The 15,643-nt window shown below is 35.1% G+C and overlaps 1 protein-coding gene across 1 annotated transcript in view; it reads left to right on the top strand.

Moving 5' to 3' along the window:
* Window positions 1-15,643, top strand: part of LOC149787788 (DNA-binding protein RFX6-like) — a 66,957-nt gene that overhangs the window by 10,024 nt on the left and 41,290 nt on the right. Inside the window, exons 2-3 of the mRNA XM_089975669.1 lie at window positions 2,858-2,951; window positions 11,869-11,992. Coding sequence (XP_089831795.1) covers window positions 2,858-2,951; window positions 11,869-11,992 — 218 coding nt within the window. The remainder of the gene's footprint in view (window positions 1-2,857; window positions 2,952-11,868; window positions 11,993-15,643) is intronic.

Here is a 15,643-nt window from a genome sequence, read left to right as displayed (position 1 = left end):
GGATAAAAGAGCTTGCTTACACGAAATACGCGAAATAATATTTCAAGTAACCCTATTGACTGGATTTTGTATTGTTTAAATTTACATTATACAATCCAAGCTGATGTTTAGTAAGAACTTTGAATCTTGCAACATCACCATCAACATGTGCTACAAAAATAAAATAAATGTTGTACAAAACGCGCGATTTTAAGACCCAGATGGCTCTATTCGTGCATTCATTCCAAAAGAGTTCATATGGATGGATGTGTATGTCAGTTGTGAAGTGATCTATCAGTTTGAAAGCAGTGTTTTCAAGAAAGAGTATTCGTGTCTCAGCCTTCAAGTAAATGATTTGATGCAAAAGGTTTCATGCTTGCTCCAGACAAACACTTGTCGGTGTGCGCGAGAAAGGATGCAGTATTAATTAGCTATTTAACAGTCCTGGTACAAAACACAGATCGTCTGTCCTTATCCAAGGATTTGCCTCCCTGGCGACCAAGATATGCACCACATCTATTGAAAACTTCGCCATTTGGAGACAAAGTTGATTAACACTACGAAGTGCGTCATAACGAACGTGTCTTCAATCCCCTCACGATCGGTGAAAATATGAGAGCAATGGATCATTATCGGTCAAAATATAAATGTTCAGTTTCTTTAAAACGAGGCATGGGTATGAACATATTTAAGTGGACGTTAACATGGGCTAATCGTGTAGTATAAAAAATTAGAAGTGTTTTTGGAAGAAGTTGTGATTGCAGTACAACCGCATTTAGTTTCTCACATCTGAAGGACACAAGGTACTAATGATATAGAAAATGGGAACCAGCCTGGAAATGGGTGAACATAAAATAGAGTTTCTATGGGTTTGGCTGACCAGGATTGGTTAATAATGTAATTCGTGTCTTAGGAAAAACAATCTTTTGCGAGCTTATCCTAGTTGTAAGTGAAAAAAGAATAGAGACATTGTTTTATTGATGGAATGCCAGTCCTATAATAGTCTTGAGTTCGGAACACTCATTACTAAAATTAGCACTTGACTCTTTGGTGCGGAATTGAAAGCACATGTTTCAAACACATGCACGTCCAGAAAATGCTGCGGTTTATATCATTTCCTCTACACAGAAGCTGACGTCCAGGTTTCATCTATGCTAATAAATATAGGTTTGATCATAAGTACCCAGAAATCTAAAGTTATTGAATGTTTAATATCGTTGTGTTTGCATAGGTTTACTATGGGAACAGAATTAGTACCGTGAGTCCTGTAGATGGTTAAAGGCTTGTATTTTAGAAGGTTTTGACCACTAGTAACTTTTTTCTTTGCTCTTTCTTAAAACTCATCCGGAACAACTCAACTATTTCAGCGAAACAAAATTTTGCCATATGTACGATTCACAACATTGACCGCCAAGTTGCGACTGTTTTAAACCCTTCTGCCAACGGCTAAATTTGTCCTAATGGTAACCTAAACGATGATATTTTGCTATAAATTACTAACCACAGTATGTTTCTGAATTCCTTGTATAACAATTACCAATTATTCTTTTCTGATCTTAAAAATAATTCGAAGATATGTGCCAAATGTATGTCATATTTATTACACATTTTTTATGCTTATCGCCTATCAAAATACGTCATAATTGCGTGCGTCATACATTAATCCTGAGATCAGGAACCTAAGGCTGAAGAACACACGAACGAAAACATAACTAATTTTTTAAAATAAAAAATACCATTGCACGTGCACGAGATAATATGCTGTGCATCAGAATCGGAAGTCATGGGCATATGCCAATAAAGAATCGTCCCTTTGCAACTGAAGACGATATAGAAAAACACCTTAATAATATTTCTGACTATTATTTTTATTATTATTATTATCATTATTATTATTATTATTATTATTATTATTATTATTATTATTATTATTATTAGGTTTATGTTTATTATTATTATGTTCATTATTATTATTATCATTATTATTATTATTATTGTTGTTGTTGTTGTTGGGTTTATTATAATTATTATTACATAAAAGCAGTAAACGTTCTGTTCAGTAAACACCTTTTAGAACGGAAGCGTGTTGCTTTCTTTGGCTAGTGACTGTATAAGATAAATTTGTTTGTGTGTGTTTGTCTGAGTTCGTTTTCTACTTTTACAGAATTTCAGAATCCTTTGGTTGGACTTTTTCAGAATTGTCGTTTTTATAAATTAGATGTCCTTTCCATCAGTTTGAATTGCATTCCATAGAGTGTATTGATAGAGAGAGATCCAACACTATCAGATTCGGAAGCAATGGTGGTATTCCAAGTTGAAGGGTGGGGCAGCGACCTGTCCAAGGAGGACACGATATGTCTGACATAATTTATATTCAGACGAACGAAATATGATCGAAATAATCATGTCTGAACTGAATAACGAAACACATTCATAATACAACGTTAAAAATTTTGACTAAAACACAAGAAAGAATGATTCTAAAGGAATACATTATCCTGATGCATTAAGTGACAGTAATATGCTGTTCTGGTCACCTATGCCAGCGTTTCCTCAAAAATGTAAATATACCTTTTCCGGTGCCAGATCTATAAAGCTAAAAGAAATCTGCAAATATTGGGTAGAAAACCCTCAATGTATTTAAAGAGTGCGTAAATTCATTTTGAAAGATTTTAAATATTCTTCAAAGCGGCATTTTTTTCACATTTTGGATCTCGGATCCAGGAAGGTTGCAATATCAGTATATGTGATAACACTGCAGTATCAGTTTATGTGTGAACAACGCTATATTAATATATGTGAAAACGATGCTATATCAGTATAGATGAGAACAAGTACATTGAAAGTTTGACATAATCTGACTTTTCATACATTTCAGACTGGGGCGAAGAGGAAGACAACAAAGAATTTTCGAAAACCAGTTCAGAACAGAATTCCCAGAAACATTCCCAGGTCGCCAAGACACTTCACTGGTAATTCAATTACATATTTCATATATTGAGAGAGAGAGAGAGAGAGAGAGAGAGAGAGAGAGAGAGATGTTAACTTATTTACCTATGAATCTACGTTCAAGTACTTCCTTAACAACAGCAATGAGGCGTATTCTTCTGTCATACACGACAAGAAACCATACATAATCTCTGCGAATAAACTCTTCCCACATTTGCATTAAAGTAAACATATTCGTGTATTAAAAGACTAAGTGGTCAGGAACAAAGTACACTTTGTGAGCAGAACAGTTTAATATTTAGTACGACAGCCATGCTCATAAGGGTCAGCACAATTCCGATAGCCCATACACTGTTTCATGTTCAGCACAATTCCAATATATATATATATATATATATATATATATATATATATATATATATATATATATATATATATATATATATATATATATATATATATATATATATATATATATATAGTCATAAGTCTTTATATTAATCCCAAACAAAGGCACGTATTTGTTTTATTACGTGACTTAATACTGAGTTTTTGAAATTCAGCATGTTTCATTATTGTAAAACCATTTGGACTACTCGACGATATTTAAAACTTCCATATGAAGTCATTACGCTGCAGTATCATAAATTATCGCAAATCACATGATTTCGTTTTAGCCGACGTCGTACATGGGAATTAGAGATATAATATTAATTGTTTTTCTACATATTGCGTGATATCCATTGGATACTAGTCCGTTCCCATGGTTGATATTGAACTGGGCTGAATTAGTTTCAACAGCTTGATCCTTATTAAACGTGTATACTGGACTCAGGTTCTGTCGTCATGTAAAACCTTACGTCACTACATATTCAAACAGCTGTCATTCATTTATTTCATACCTATTCACTGGCGCACTAGTAGCGTAACCTGTAGGATTAATCTGGCTAAGAAGAAGAAAGTTTTTGTTGATCTTAGGAAGTGTTACAATAATTTGTAATTCCCTTTGTTTCGGTGTATGATGTGTGTAAGTTGGGTTATTGAGTATACAGATTGGCATGATGTAATTTGGGATATTGAGTATACAGTGTGGAATGATGTGTATAAGTTGGGTTATTGAGTATACAGTTTGGCATGATTTGTGTAAGTTGGGTTATTGAGTATACAGTTTGGCATGATGTGTATAAGCTGGGTTAGTGAGTATACAGTTTCGCCTTACTGGATATGCGCACCTCTCAAAAGACTCCATGTTCCACCTGGTCATGCTCACTTGCTGGATTTCAAAGGTTAGTTGAGCAAAGTAAAAATAGCCGATAATGTATTTTACTTTATATGCATTTTGTAATTCATTAATTGTACTTTAATAAGCTGGTATTATCTACGCTGGCAAAAGTAATTTCCCTATTTTAATAACTCTAAGGTTAGTGTAAATTTTTTGATAACTGTCAGCTTTAGACAGTGCACAGCTTCCATTATTACCACATATAACTAAAATTTTGTTACACAACATGAAAGTAGCATAGACGTATGCCAACATTATCGTTACTGTGCTTGTTGCTAATGCGAACAACTCCACCTTGTAATGGCCCCTCTCTTTGAAGTACATAATTACTGTAGAGCGGAACCAACATTACCCGTGAAGCGCATAAAGATTAGGTATTATAAACCATATTTTCGTTCCGTAGTTATTTTCTTAACACTCTGGCAGCGTTCATGACTTTATCGAGACCTGATCACCTTGCCCAGGAATCGAAATGGAAGGCGATGCGAAGTTCTGAAACCATTGCCTAGATATTACAATGGCAGATACAAATTTATAATGTCTTTTGAGTGTTAACTCTCTGTATGAATTATTCATTAATCGGTTTTGGTTACTGTTACGAACCCCATTATAAATAAGGAGATGACTAGGTTGTTGTTATAAACTGCATTGAGAGAAAATACTCAGCTGGAAGAAGTTATGACTGATTCTATCGCCTTTACAAGGCAGTAAAATTATTTTGAGGTTTTCGTTTAACATAAAAATTGTTTTAAAAAAAGTGTCCTTTAACTTACCTTCTTTCTTCATATTTCAATCTGATCTATTAATTATCAAAGCTTGTACAACTCAGTATTTTTGGAATCTAGTTTCTTTCGTTGAGTTAGACTTATTTTTAAAGAAATATGTTCAATGACAAAGCAACAGCAACGTATTAGAAATCAATTATATGAAAGAGTTATGTATATATTCAGTATCTTTAGTTTCGCATTCCTATATTTGAACCAACAGTAATGAATAATTATCAAGGATTATGGTCAGTCTGTCATTTTTTCATAGTTCAGATTAGCATAGACCATCTGATTTAATACATTCATGTCATTACAAGAATACGTAAAAATAATGACATTAAGTGTAATTGATTTCGTTCTTTCTTCCTATCTATAATGTGCGTACATTTGTAAGTGGACTAAATTAACCACTAAGGTAACCAAGTTCATACTAAACCTTCTTTAGCACGGCTTCAAAAGATCGTCACTTTAAAACTATTTATTTTTTCGTTTATTGTATTTTCTGACAGTGGTGAGACAAATAAAAATGATTTAGTCTATGGTCTAAAGTAAAACTACATGGCAATAGACCAATTCCTCTTTAAGTTAAGATCGTAAGTTTCCTGTTTTCAGATCCATTCAAGGCGTTTCCAATACAACAAAAATATAAAACTAAGATGTTACTTAATTGCCATTTTTAATGTTGTTCATTCGACAAAGATGTTGTGAAGATGTACAAATACACCTCCATAGTATAGCATTTATCAGACATCCGTATTTGTTTGAAGCAAGCTTCAACAGCGTGACTGGCATTCCAACACGGATTTTAACAAAGTAAAACGTTTCAAGACCTAAACTTTTCAAATGAAGTGTCATACTGTACTAAACAAGACTATTAATTAGCTCCAGCATTCCCCTCTAACAGCAGACAGTGTAGAATCGCTGGAATGAATATGGACAATACTGAGGAAGACACCTGTGAAACTGTTGTCCTTCTGTCCCAGAAGGCCCTAGTATGAGTCAGGGTGGAAATTGGAAGTAGTCATTTTTATCACTTCACGTATATTTTCAGCAAATAACAGAATGCGATTGATAGCGAGAAAAATATACTTGAAAATGACTAAAACAATATTACTGGAAATGGTTTGACTGTAATTCCTGTAGTGTGCTGCTGAAGGTATTTGTACTCAGATGATCAATGCTAATGGAATCACCTTGCTATTATGGATTGACAGTAATTACAATAATGGGGCTCCTATAGGACTCCCCACTGGCATGCTTAATGCAGATTTAACCACCTTGACGAATGAACATTTATCATCTTACTTATTATTATTTTATAAAAATTGTAAACTGGGTAGGACACTATATCATTTTTAGTATTTTCAAAAAAATACCCAAATAAAGATGGAGAATGATTATATCGACTGGAAACTTCGACTGGGACACAAAGAGCGTTTGTGCGTGATTTCGATTTTTAACGTAGCTTTAACAATTTTTCAGTCATATCGCTACGATGTCTGCAGTGTGGCAGTTTATAGTGATGTCTAGAACTGGGGCATAATGCCGCAGACATCTAGCATGATGTCCCACCCAGTCACATTATCCTGACACCAGGCCGACCAGTCCTAACACTAACCTCTTAATGTTGAGCGCCAAGCGAGACAGCTGTTAGTATCATTTTTATAAGTCTGGTATGACTTGGCCGGGGATCGAACCCACGACCCCCCGCATCCGAGGCGGACGCTCTAACCAGTAGGCCACCTAAGCGATATGACACAAAGAGTCTTAGTAAGAAAATATACGTAGGCACCGAAGTTTACATGTATGACAACTTTCTTGGACTAGGTGAGGCCAATTTAAATAAATAATATGCGATATATATTCACTGTTTGGATTTGTTATATATTTTACTTAGTTTTAAAATAATATTTACATTTTAAAAGTAACTTTGCTTCTTCTTTTCCTTTAAATAACATATAACCCTTATTATACAGAAAAATGTTCAAAACAAGAATCTCTCACGAATAGAATATACATTGTAAATAAGTCAAAATAGTGTCAGATATTTCAAATTCCAAATAATCTCAAGAGATCACCAACAGATCAAACTTTTAAACCAAGACATCTCAGCACTTGCAAAATCTTGAATAAGTATTTGCTTTGATAGCTAAAGTCAGTGGCTTACCGGTTTTTAAGCGCACCAGGGACATCGGATCGTGTTAAGGTTCAGCGTTTTGCATAAGTAGCGCTGGAGACATACCGTAGGTACCCGTCTATCGACAAATATGTAGAGTGTTTTAGACTGTCGTGGTGTTATCAGATTGTTTGAGAGCAGGGCCGACAAAAGAGGGAGGGGCGACCGGAGATATATCCACGTAAAAGGGTCCTGGCCGAACAACACTTTTTAATTTTAGAAAGAAAAACATTTTTGAACAAAAACTAGGAAAGGCCCGGGTGTGTCTTTCCCCAGGGCCCGTGATCGCTTTCTACGGCCCTCTTCGAGAGGTTAGTTCTGAAATCGTGTAAACATAATGCAAGAATCTCCTCTGAAACTGGAATAAAACTTTTAATTTTAACATCTACAATTGAAACCCGTCTTTAAAAGACACTATTGGTACTGCCAAGTGGACTAGTGGACAGGTGTCAGATGGAGAGAGAGAGAGAGAGAGAGAGAGAGAGATGAATGTTAAATTTAATAACATATCTTACCTGTGTGTAGGTGTCCTGTAATAGAGATGACTACACTTACAAAGGAATTTTCTATTAATCTAACACTTATTGAAAAATTCCATAATCATAATGACAAGCATTGAACTCCAACCATTTTAGTACTTGTCGCTCTATTTTCATACATTTTGAACCAAACGTCGTCAAAATCATTGATACTTTTTCAGGTCTGATGCATCTGAGTGCCATCTGTTTGTGTTGTTGTCAGTTGTTTCCAATTACAACACAGTAGTTCGACTTTTTCTCAAAATCCATTAAATCTAGCAATATTTCAATAGAAGATGATTTTCTAATAAGGGAAGGTAACTACAAGAGAAACGTTGAAATTTTTCGATATACAATCTTAACGAGAACGTAAATGCCGATAGCTGAGATTCGGAACACCTTGGATATTTGAGAAACAAGGCTTGACCGAGAAGTTGCGAATGCATGTACCTATTTTTCATTAGCAACATATCGGACAGTCATACTGTCAATCCAATGGTAGAAATAGTTGGGGTAGTCTTGCAAGATTGTCGTTTCTTTATAGCGAAGCCATTTCGGGCGAACAAAATTGTTTGATCTATCCGACATACATCTGAGACATGTTTTTGTCTTGTACAAATAGCAAAGGTGGTACGAATGATTTGACTTCATACCTTCAGTGGCGTCACTAGGGTTGATGTCACCCAGTACGGTAACTCATGGTGTCACCCCAGTGGACCTCCTTCCTGCACAAGAGTTCAAACATGTTATAGACAGTCATGTGCGGTAACTCATGCTGCCACCCTCATGGACCTCCGTCCTGCACAATTTTTTTTATTATTATAGACAATCATTTTGGTGTCACCTACCCCGCTGATGGTGTCACCCGGAACGCCACTGCATGCATTGTTTACTGTTCTGCACCTTGAACTGACCTACATTAGGAACATACGTTCGTATTTATGAACTGGTCATGCAAAGTACATGGCTTGTGTCAAAGTCAAAAATATCTTAGACAGCAGATTATGTTTTAATTTGTCGATTTCTCTTTAAAATTATCCCTTCTATAAATAGTCTTTCATGGTGACCTTGTAGATACATGGTTGGAATTAGTTATGGAGAGAAGCAAATTATACATGCGTATACAAAATGTACAATTGATAGCATAAATACAAATCAGAAAGAAGAAACCCTTTAAATAAATTTTGTGTAAAAAAATCCATGATATGCGTTAGTTTTGTATGTCAAAAGCAATGATGACGAGACTTGGTGGTTTCCTTTAACAAGTGAAATTTTTAAAACTTTAAAAACAGGTTGTCATAGGAATTAAATGGACTATATAAAAGAAATGTTGAAATAGCCCATGTACATACCCACTGGACCTTACATGCTTGATCAATACACTTGTTCAGTCCGTATTACTGTATCCCACGACCCGATTCGAACTACTTAGTTGCCTTCTTTGAGGTCCGCGCATAGATATTTTTAGACGCAGCGATTAGTTAGTTGGCTTAATGGTCGCACAGCGGCCTGATAATTGATCCTGGGGGAAGGAAAAAGAGCTTCATCCCCCAGGCGTTTGTGTGTACAAGGTACACTGGTAATTATAGCCTTCACCCGCGGGTCCTTTTGGTTCCCATTGCGGTCTGATTGGAGGGCTGTTTCATGAGTGGAAATGGACCCACGCACTGATGATACTAAAATAAAGTTTCTGTTTACCAATCACTGTGGTGTCGACCAATGCAGTTGTAACGTCAGTCGCGATTGGTTGGTGACAATGACGTCACACTGGGACACAAATATTAGGCAGGTGGAATTCGTTCCACATCTCCGCCCTTTATACGAATGTCCGGACGTGGAAAGTGGAGGGGAGTTCCGGCATCGGACAACCCGCCCGTACTTAGCCAAATTATGTCCAGTTGTTTGTAAATGGACCCTAACAACCAATATTGTGTGAGCCACCTGTGCAACTGAGTCAAATTCAAATGAGTCTGATAATTTTCCTAATACCTAACAATTGAAATAGTACTAGTACATAGTGTACATAGTGAGATGCCCAAACAATTTTGCTTTTCTAATTGTCTAAGCGACAAATAAAAGTTTAGTCACTGTTAGGTAATTGGGTTAAAATTTTGATGCAGGCAACCGAAACTATCAAGTCAATTTTGTGTGGTTTTATCGAATTGGGAAACCAAGCCAAACTGGTCCCCTTAGATAAATGGCAATTTGTAGCCCTAAGAAGATCTATTATTTCTCCCCAGGCGGGAGGGTGCGTCGGCTAACTTCTTCCTCGCATATTGCTTCCGCTGTCCGTGTTTCCTTTCGCAGTGAATCAAACGTTCATAAATCAAAATTATTGTTTTGAATTTCATTCATTACAATAAAGCTAAAAATGACTGCTTAAATATCGATATAAATTACTCCAGTGCAATCACACATTAAAAGAAGGTATATAATAAATATAAAACCGCGTTCAAGTTTTGTATTTGAAACCGGGCAAAGAACTCGTTTGTTATGGCAGTTGAATACGTAACGGCGTGACGGCCTCGATGTATCCCTCCGTAATATGAAACTTGTTCTTTCCGACTCAGAACAAAACACGTATGCAATTTTGTGTGTATCCATAAATTTACTTCCACGTCATCAATGGCATTAAAACAATCAATAACCTCTATTTGGCCCAATCGAAGAGGTGACTGGCTCGGTTTTTATCACTTTATGTTTCTGATTCTAATGATGAATACAATCGTAGTAGATTGCTATTTATGTTTCATGACCTAACAGTTATTGCATAGTAATAGTTACAATGTATTCCTTACATTTTTAAAAATATTAATGTAATTTTAGACATTTAGCAAGATAAAGGATACGAGTAAACACCCCCAACCCACCCACTCCCACCACCACCAAACCAAACACCAATCGTTTGCACCTATCGGAACCAGATGTGTATCTCGTGCTAGCCCATATTTTTGTCTTATGGATAATCAAAACACAAGTATATTCCTTATTAGGCTTGAAAAGTTTTAAAGTAGTTTCTCGTCTCGTCATGCATTTTTTTCTTCCTACAAATGGATTCAATATTGTGGATGTATATATCATTGACAGGAATAAGCGTTGGTCTCTGACCTGTTTTTAGTATCAGTTCTCTTCAAGCACATCAGAGAACTTAAGGGGAGCAGTATTCGAACGTATACGATTTGGTAATATAAATCACTTTAGAAATGTCTCTGCTGACAGATGGTCAGTTCGTGATTCTCCCGCAGTTTTAAAAGCCTAATGCGATAATCTAACACGAGGAGGGTTGTTTCAAGTGAGGTGAGTCATCTGACAGATAGTAGTTCCAGCATACACAATAACTGGAGAAAGACACTCATATGACAACTTGTCTTGTTGCTATAAAAATTTGTTAAATATACGGTTCATGGTTTCTTTACGTTTTGAGTTTTAAATAAATATTCTTGTAGAAACGTTTGGCTTATATGCAATCATAATTAAGGATAAAGATTCATTTCAGAGGTTTTATATGCATATTATTGTTGTGCATACAAAATTGGAGCTAAACACTCTACCAAGGACACAGTGAGGCAGACGACCCGGTATGGCCTTGGTTGGTATTGAACTCGTGACATTTGCTTTACGTGTCAGACGTTCTACTAAGTGCGCTACCTCTGCTCCAAGAAGGATGAAGAACTAAAACTACTATCATATTTAGGTAGCCAAATTATGGCCTATGCTGTGTTAATAAAATCGGGTCTTAAATATCGAAATGGGTGGTTGAAAGATCACGAGTTTCTGAAAGTAAATACTTAGATATAAAATTACTTGAATGCTATAATATTGTACCCATAGAGTTCTCTTTTACCTTCTAAAAAAATGTATTCTGAAACAGAAATAACAGGCATTGTATAACATGTTGATGTTGAGTTTAAAGGGAAACCATTATGGAATTATACATGAACATTTCTCAATAACTGAGTAGATTATTTTCCCCACCCATATTATTCACATAAAGTTATCTTGAATTTCTATTGAAAGAACTGATGTTGTCTGTTGTGTTGATTTCATAAAATGTATAAAAGTTGTTGTTGCATTTGTTTTTACTTTTACGTGTTCCTTCAACATTGCTAGATGCGAATATTTGTATGCTTTTCTCAAAATTATATTTGCAGTCATATAAACTCGTAAATTTCAGCTTTATATTATTCTATTATACAGGTTATCAGAAAACTACGAGAGAGCGGAAGGAGTTTGTCTACCACGCTGTGTTCTCTACGCTCATTATCTAGATCTGTGTAAGAAAGAAAAGTTCACACCGGCAGGGGCCGCCACATTTGGCAAGGTAATGTATACAGCTGTATTTAACTGAGTTCTAGTCTTGTTTTCTCTTTATGCCTTATAAAACTTTATCAAATGGAAACGTAAAACTCTAGATCTTTTGTTATGATCCACGTTCATTGCCACTAACAGATCTATTTTTTATTTTCACTCTATATAACGTATATCATAATAAGGGGTTTTCTGACTTTTGCCGAAATTGTTCAAAACGTATCGATTACAGGACATGCCACCTTTATTTCTTGTTTTTCACAGGAAGGACAAGAACAGCAGCATGAATAACAACAACACAACAACAACAACGTCAAACGTAATAATAATAATAATAATAATAATAATAATAATAATAAAAATGACTTGGACTTGGTACAGCGCCTAATCATTAGAACTCCTAAGCGCTATACAATATTAAATAACACATACAACTTATACGACGACAAGATTACAAACAACAAATAGCATGAAATTACAAAACAAAAACATGCTGACAATAATTAAGGAAGTAAGCATTATTAAGTCTTTAAGTCTGTTCTTGTAGTCGCATAGGTGAGTTTCTAGAACACTCGTGAATGAGATCACAGTGTCCTTATGTCTAAGATCTATGGGCACGTAGCTGGGCCTTGGTAGGCAAAAAATAGAAAAAAGTTTTTCATTATGATTTCGTTTTAACAGTGGGAACTATGAGAATGCGAGTGTCGGAAGAGTTGCGTAAGTTTCTAGATGGAATGTACACATGGGTGAGGTCAGATTGATGTATTGGACTGAAGTCAGTCAATTAAATGTATCATGATGAACAGATTTATTGCTTGATTCTGGATCGAACTGGCAGCCAGGGAACGTTGCAAAGGTGGGGGTGGAGGTGGTGTGGTGTGTGTGCTCAGTTCTTCGTACTCTTTTCGTATTATTTTATTCTTATTACAATGTAATACATAACGAAAATCAGGAAACTGGAACCTTATTACCATGCGTGTTTTTTTAAAAGTATTTCTTGCGTAATGGCAGATTTTATTTGTTGCACACTTTGTTATTGTCGTCTAAGCACACTTAATGCCAGTATCCGCCATGGAAATCGTAGATCGATTCTATAGCGTAGGTTGATGCTGTCCACCTTGGACCACTTGTGTCGATTCAATCCACCATGGATGGCATGGGTCGATTCAATCCACCATGGATGGCCTGGATCAGTTCTTTTATCCATGGACGGCTTGAGTCAATTATATATCCTTAAAAAATTATAATAAATTGTCTATTTGTCATTTGCAAAGAAATTCTGTATTATTGACCAGTTAAACACGCTTTTAAAATTACACAGCATCGAAAATGATGACGAAATCGACTTCTCCAAGGTCGAAAAGGGTCCTGAATAATTAGTCTGTGACAACTGTTGTAGTTTCAAAGAGAAACGTATGAAACTGGAGCATCAAAATGACCGTCGTAAAGTATTGAGTTTTATGCCATCAATATGAAAAATTTCATTTTGCAAACTGAATTTATTGATGCTTGTAGACAACTTAACTAATATTTCTAACTAATATTTCTATTTTACATTTGATATCCTAAAACGTTGGTTTGGTCTTTCTTTTAACTCCCCTACGTCGTTTGACTCTTCCGTTATGGTATAGCTCTCAGCTTTCGGTGTTTCACCTTATCAGACGTGTTTCTGTACAATCTATATAATGGTACATCGATATTTTATTATGCTTTTACGACTGACTGTGGCGCTTCTGTCTTCATGTGACATTGTTTCCACTGCTGTTCCTTCGCTATCCTTTAAGTCGCACAGAAACTAGGAGAAAATTATCCGAATCGTGTGATGCTCCATTCTGATACATGGTCGATAAAATAAGACCCCAGAATATACAGTTTAAATTGACATATATTTAACTTTGCATTTAATGTCTTTTTATCGCCTTTTTAATTTTTCATGTTGTTTTTTAAAAATACTTTGGACGATTACCGGTGAGATCTGTAAAATTGTATTCGCCTTAAATAAGACAAAGAACACAGAATGATAAATAATTTGAATTTAACTTTTTATGCTGACTTGACATGAAAATTAATAAAGAAATAATTTCAAAATTTCTTCGAACTTAAGTTTTCTTTTTGAAAACGTACACAACTCCTAGATGGACATGTGTTTAAAAAACCCAGACTAGACCAAAATGTCATATTCGTTTCCACCCATTAAGATGCATTTTTAACATTTCAATTTTTCTACTAAATGATCTGTATTTCATCTCCTGCACATTGATATGGACCTAACTTTGGCAATGGTTATAGTAAAATTTGATAGTTTATCAAGAGAATAAACAAAACAACTGCAATGGCGACACACGTTTCTGGAATCAAAGTTTAAAACCGTTTATCAATTCTTGTATAATCCATGATTTTGAAGTCTTTTCTTACCTAATAACTGTTAATAATTAATAACGTTCTTAAGGTTTTGTTTCAACCAAAGAACATCTTTTTAGCTTTTAGATATTGTGCCAAACTTACATGTAGACCACGACTGAAACTTAACGCGGCTATGAACAGAAAGAAAAAAAACACTTTCTGTCAATAAAAAAGTTAGACGTGGTCATTAATGGAACCAGATTTATTCAAGCAAATTGTGGAAGCATGATTAAGTAAACTTTCTCTTCTAAGGAGTTACCTGTTAACGCATAGGAATGTTAAAAGTGGCGTGTTTGAAAATTTTATATCATTTCCCATAGTTTGTTTGATTTTGTTGTACACAAAAGCAGTTTGAATGTGCACGATATTAAAAACAACCCTCTCAACCCATATAAGTGGAGCACAAGAATCTTACATAAATTAAAGTGACTGTTAAAATTACAATTTTAGTTCAATGTATTCGTGACATTTAGTTCATCATTAGAAAATAAAAGACATTTAGAGATATTTTTCTGTTCAGTTCCTTTCTTCTTTAAATATACACGCAGTTGATCTCCGCAGGAACTTTTGATAGGACACTTGATGTCGAGCGAGGTCCACATTTCATCTGCATTTGCGCGTACGCATGCTCGATAATGACGTTCACATTCAGTCAAATATTAGCATGGATATAATTAAATTTTAAAATAAATAATTAAAAATTGCAGTTTATTTTCATCTAATCAAATAATGGAAGATTCGAGTTATCAACAAATAGGCCATATTATTATCTTCTGGTTTGCAGTCTCGCCAATTTTAGTAGAAAATCCTGATATTGAATTCTGGGATGTGGTGAGATTTTCTGTTTGTTTTTCTCTGATACGCTTTATTTTGTTTTCTAGCGACGAAAATCATTTTTAAACACCACGCATGCTTCTAACGTTTAGAAGAATACTTTTAAAGGAAACATTTTGTTTTCTTTTGTTGTTTCTACGAAGAAGATACAACTTCATTTTCGGGACTTTCTTTTACTGATTATACGTATTATATTCTTGCATACAACATGGAAGAATTCACTAACAAAGATTTTAGTCCAGTGGCAAAGGATTCGAAAATATGCACCTCTTGACGAAAGCATGAAAAGTGATATACGTACCGAAAAGATCATGATAAACATCCATAGTCACGGTCTCATAGATAAACTCACTTTTGTTTTTGGCCATGCTTGACCTTATTCTCTCTTTTTATTATAAATATCATGAATTAAGATAAATAGTCACCC

This window comes from Sinohyriopsis cumingii, chromosome 11 (assembly GCF_028554795.1).
Source record: "Sinohyriopsis cumingii isolate HCF-2022 chromosome 11, ASM2855479v2, whole genome shotgun sequence".
Classification (NCBI taxonomy): Eukaryota; Metazoa; Mollusca; class Bivalvia; order Unionida; family Unionidae; genus Sinohyriopsis; species Sinohyriopsis cumingii.
This window is presented reverse-complemented; position numbering and strand designations above follow the sequence as displayed.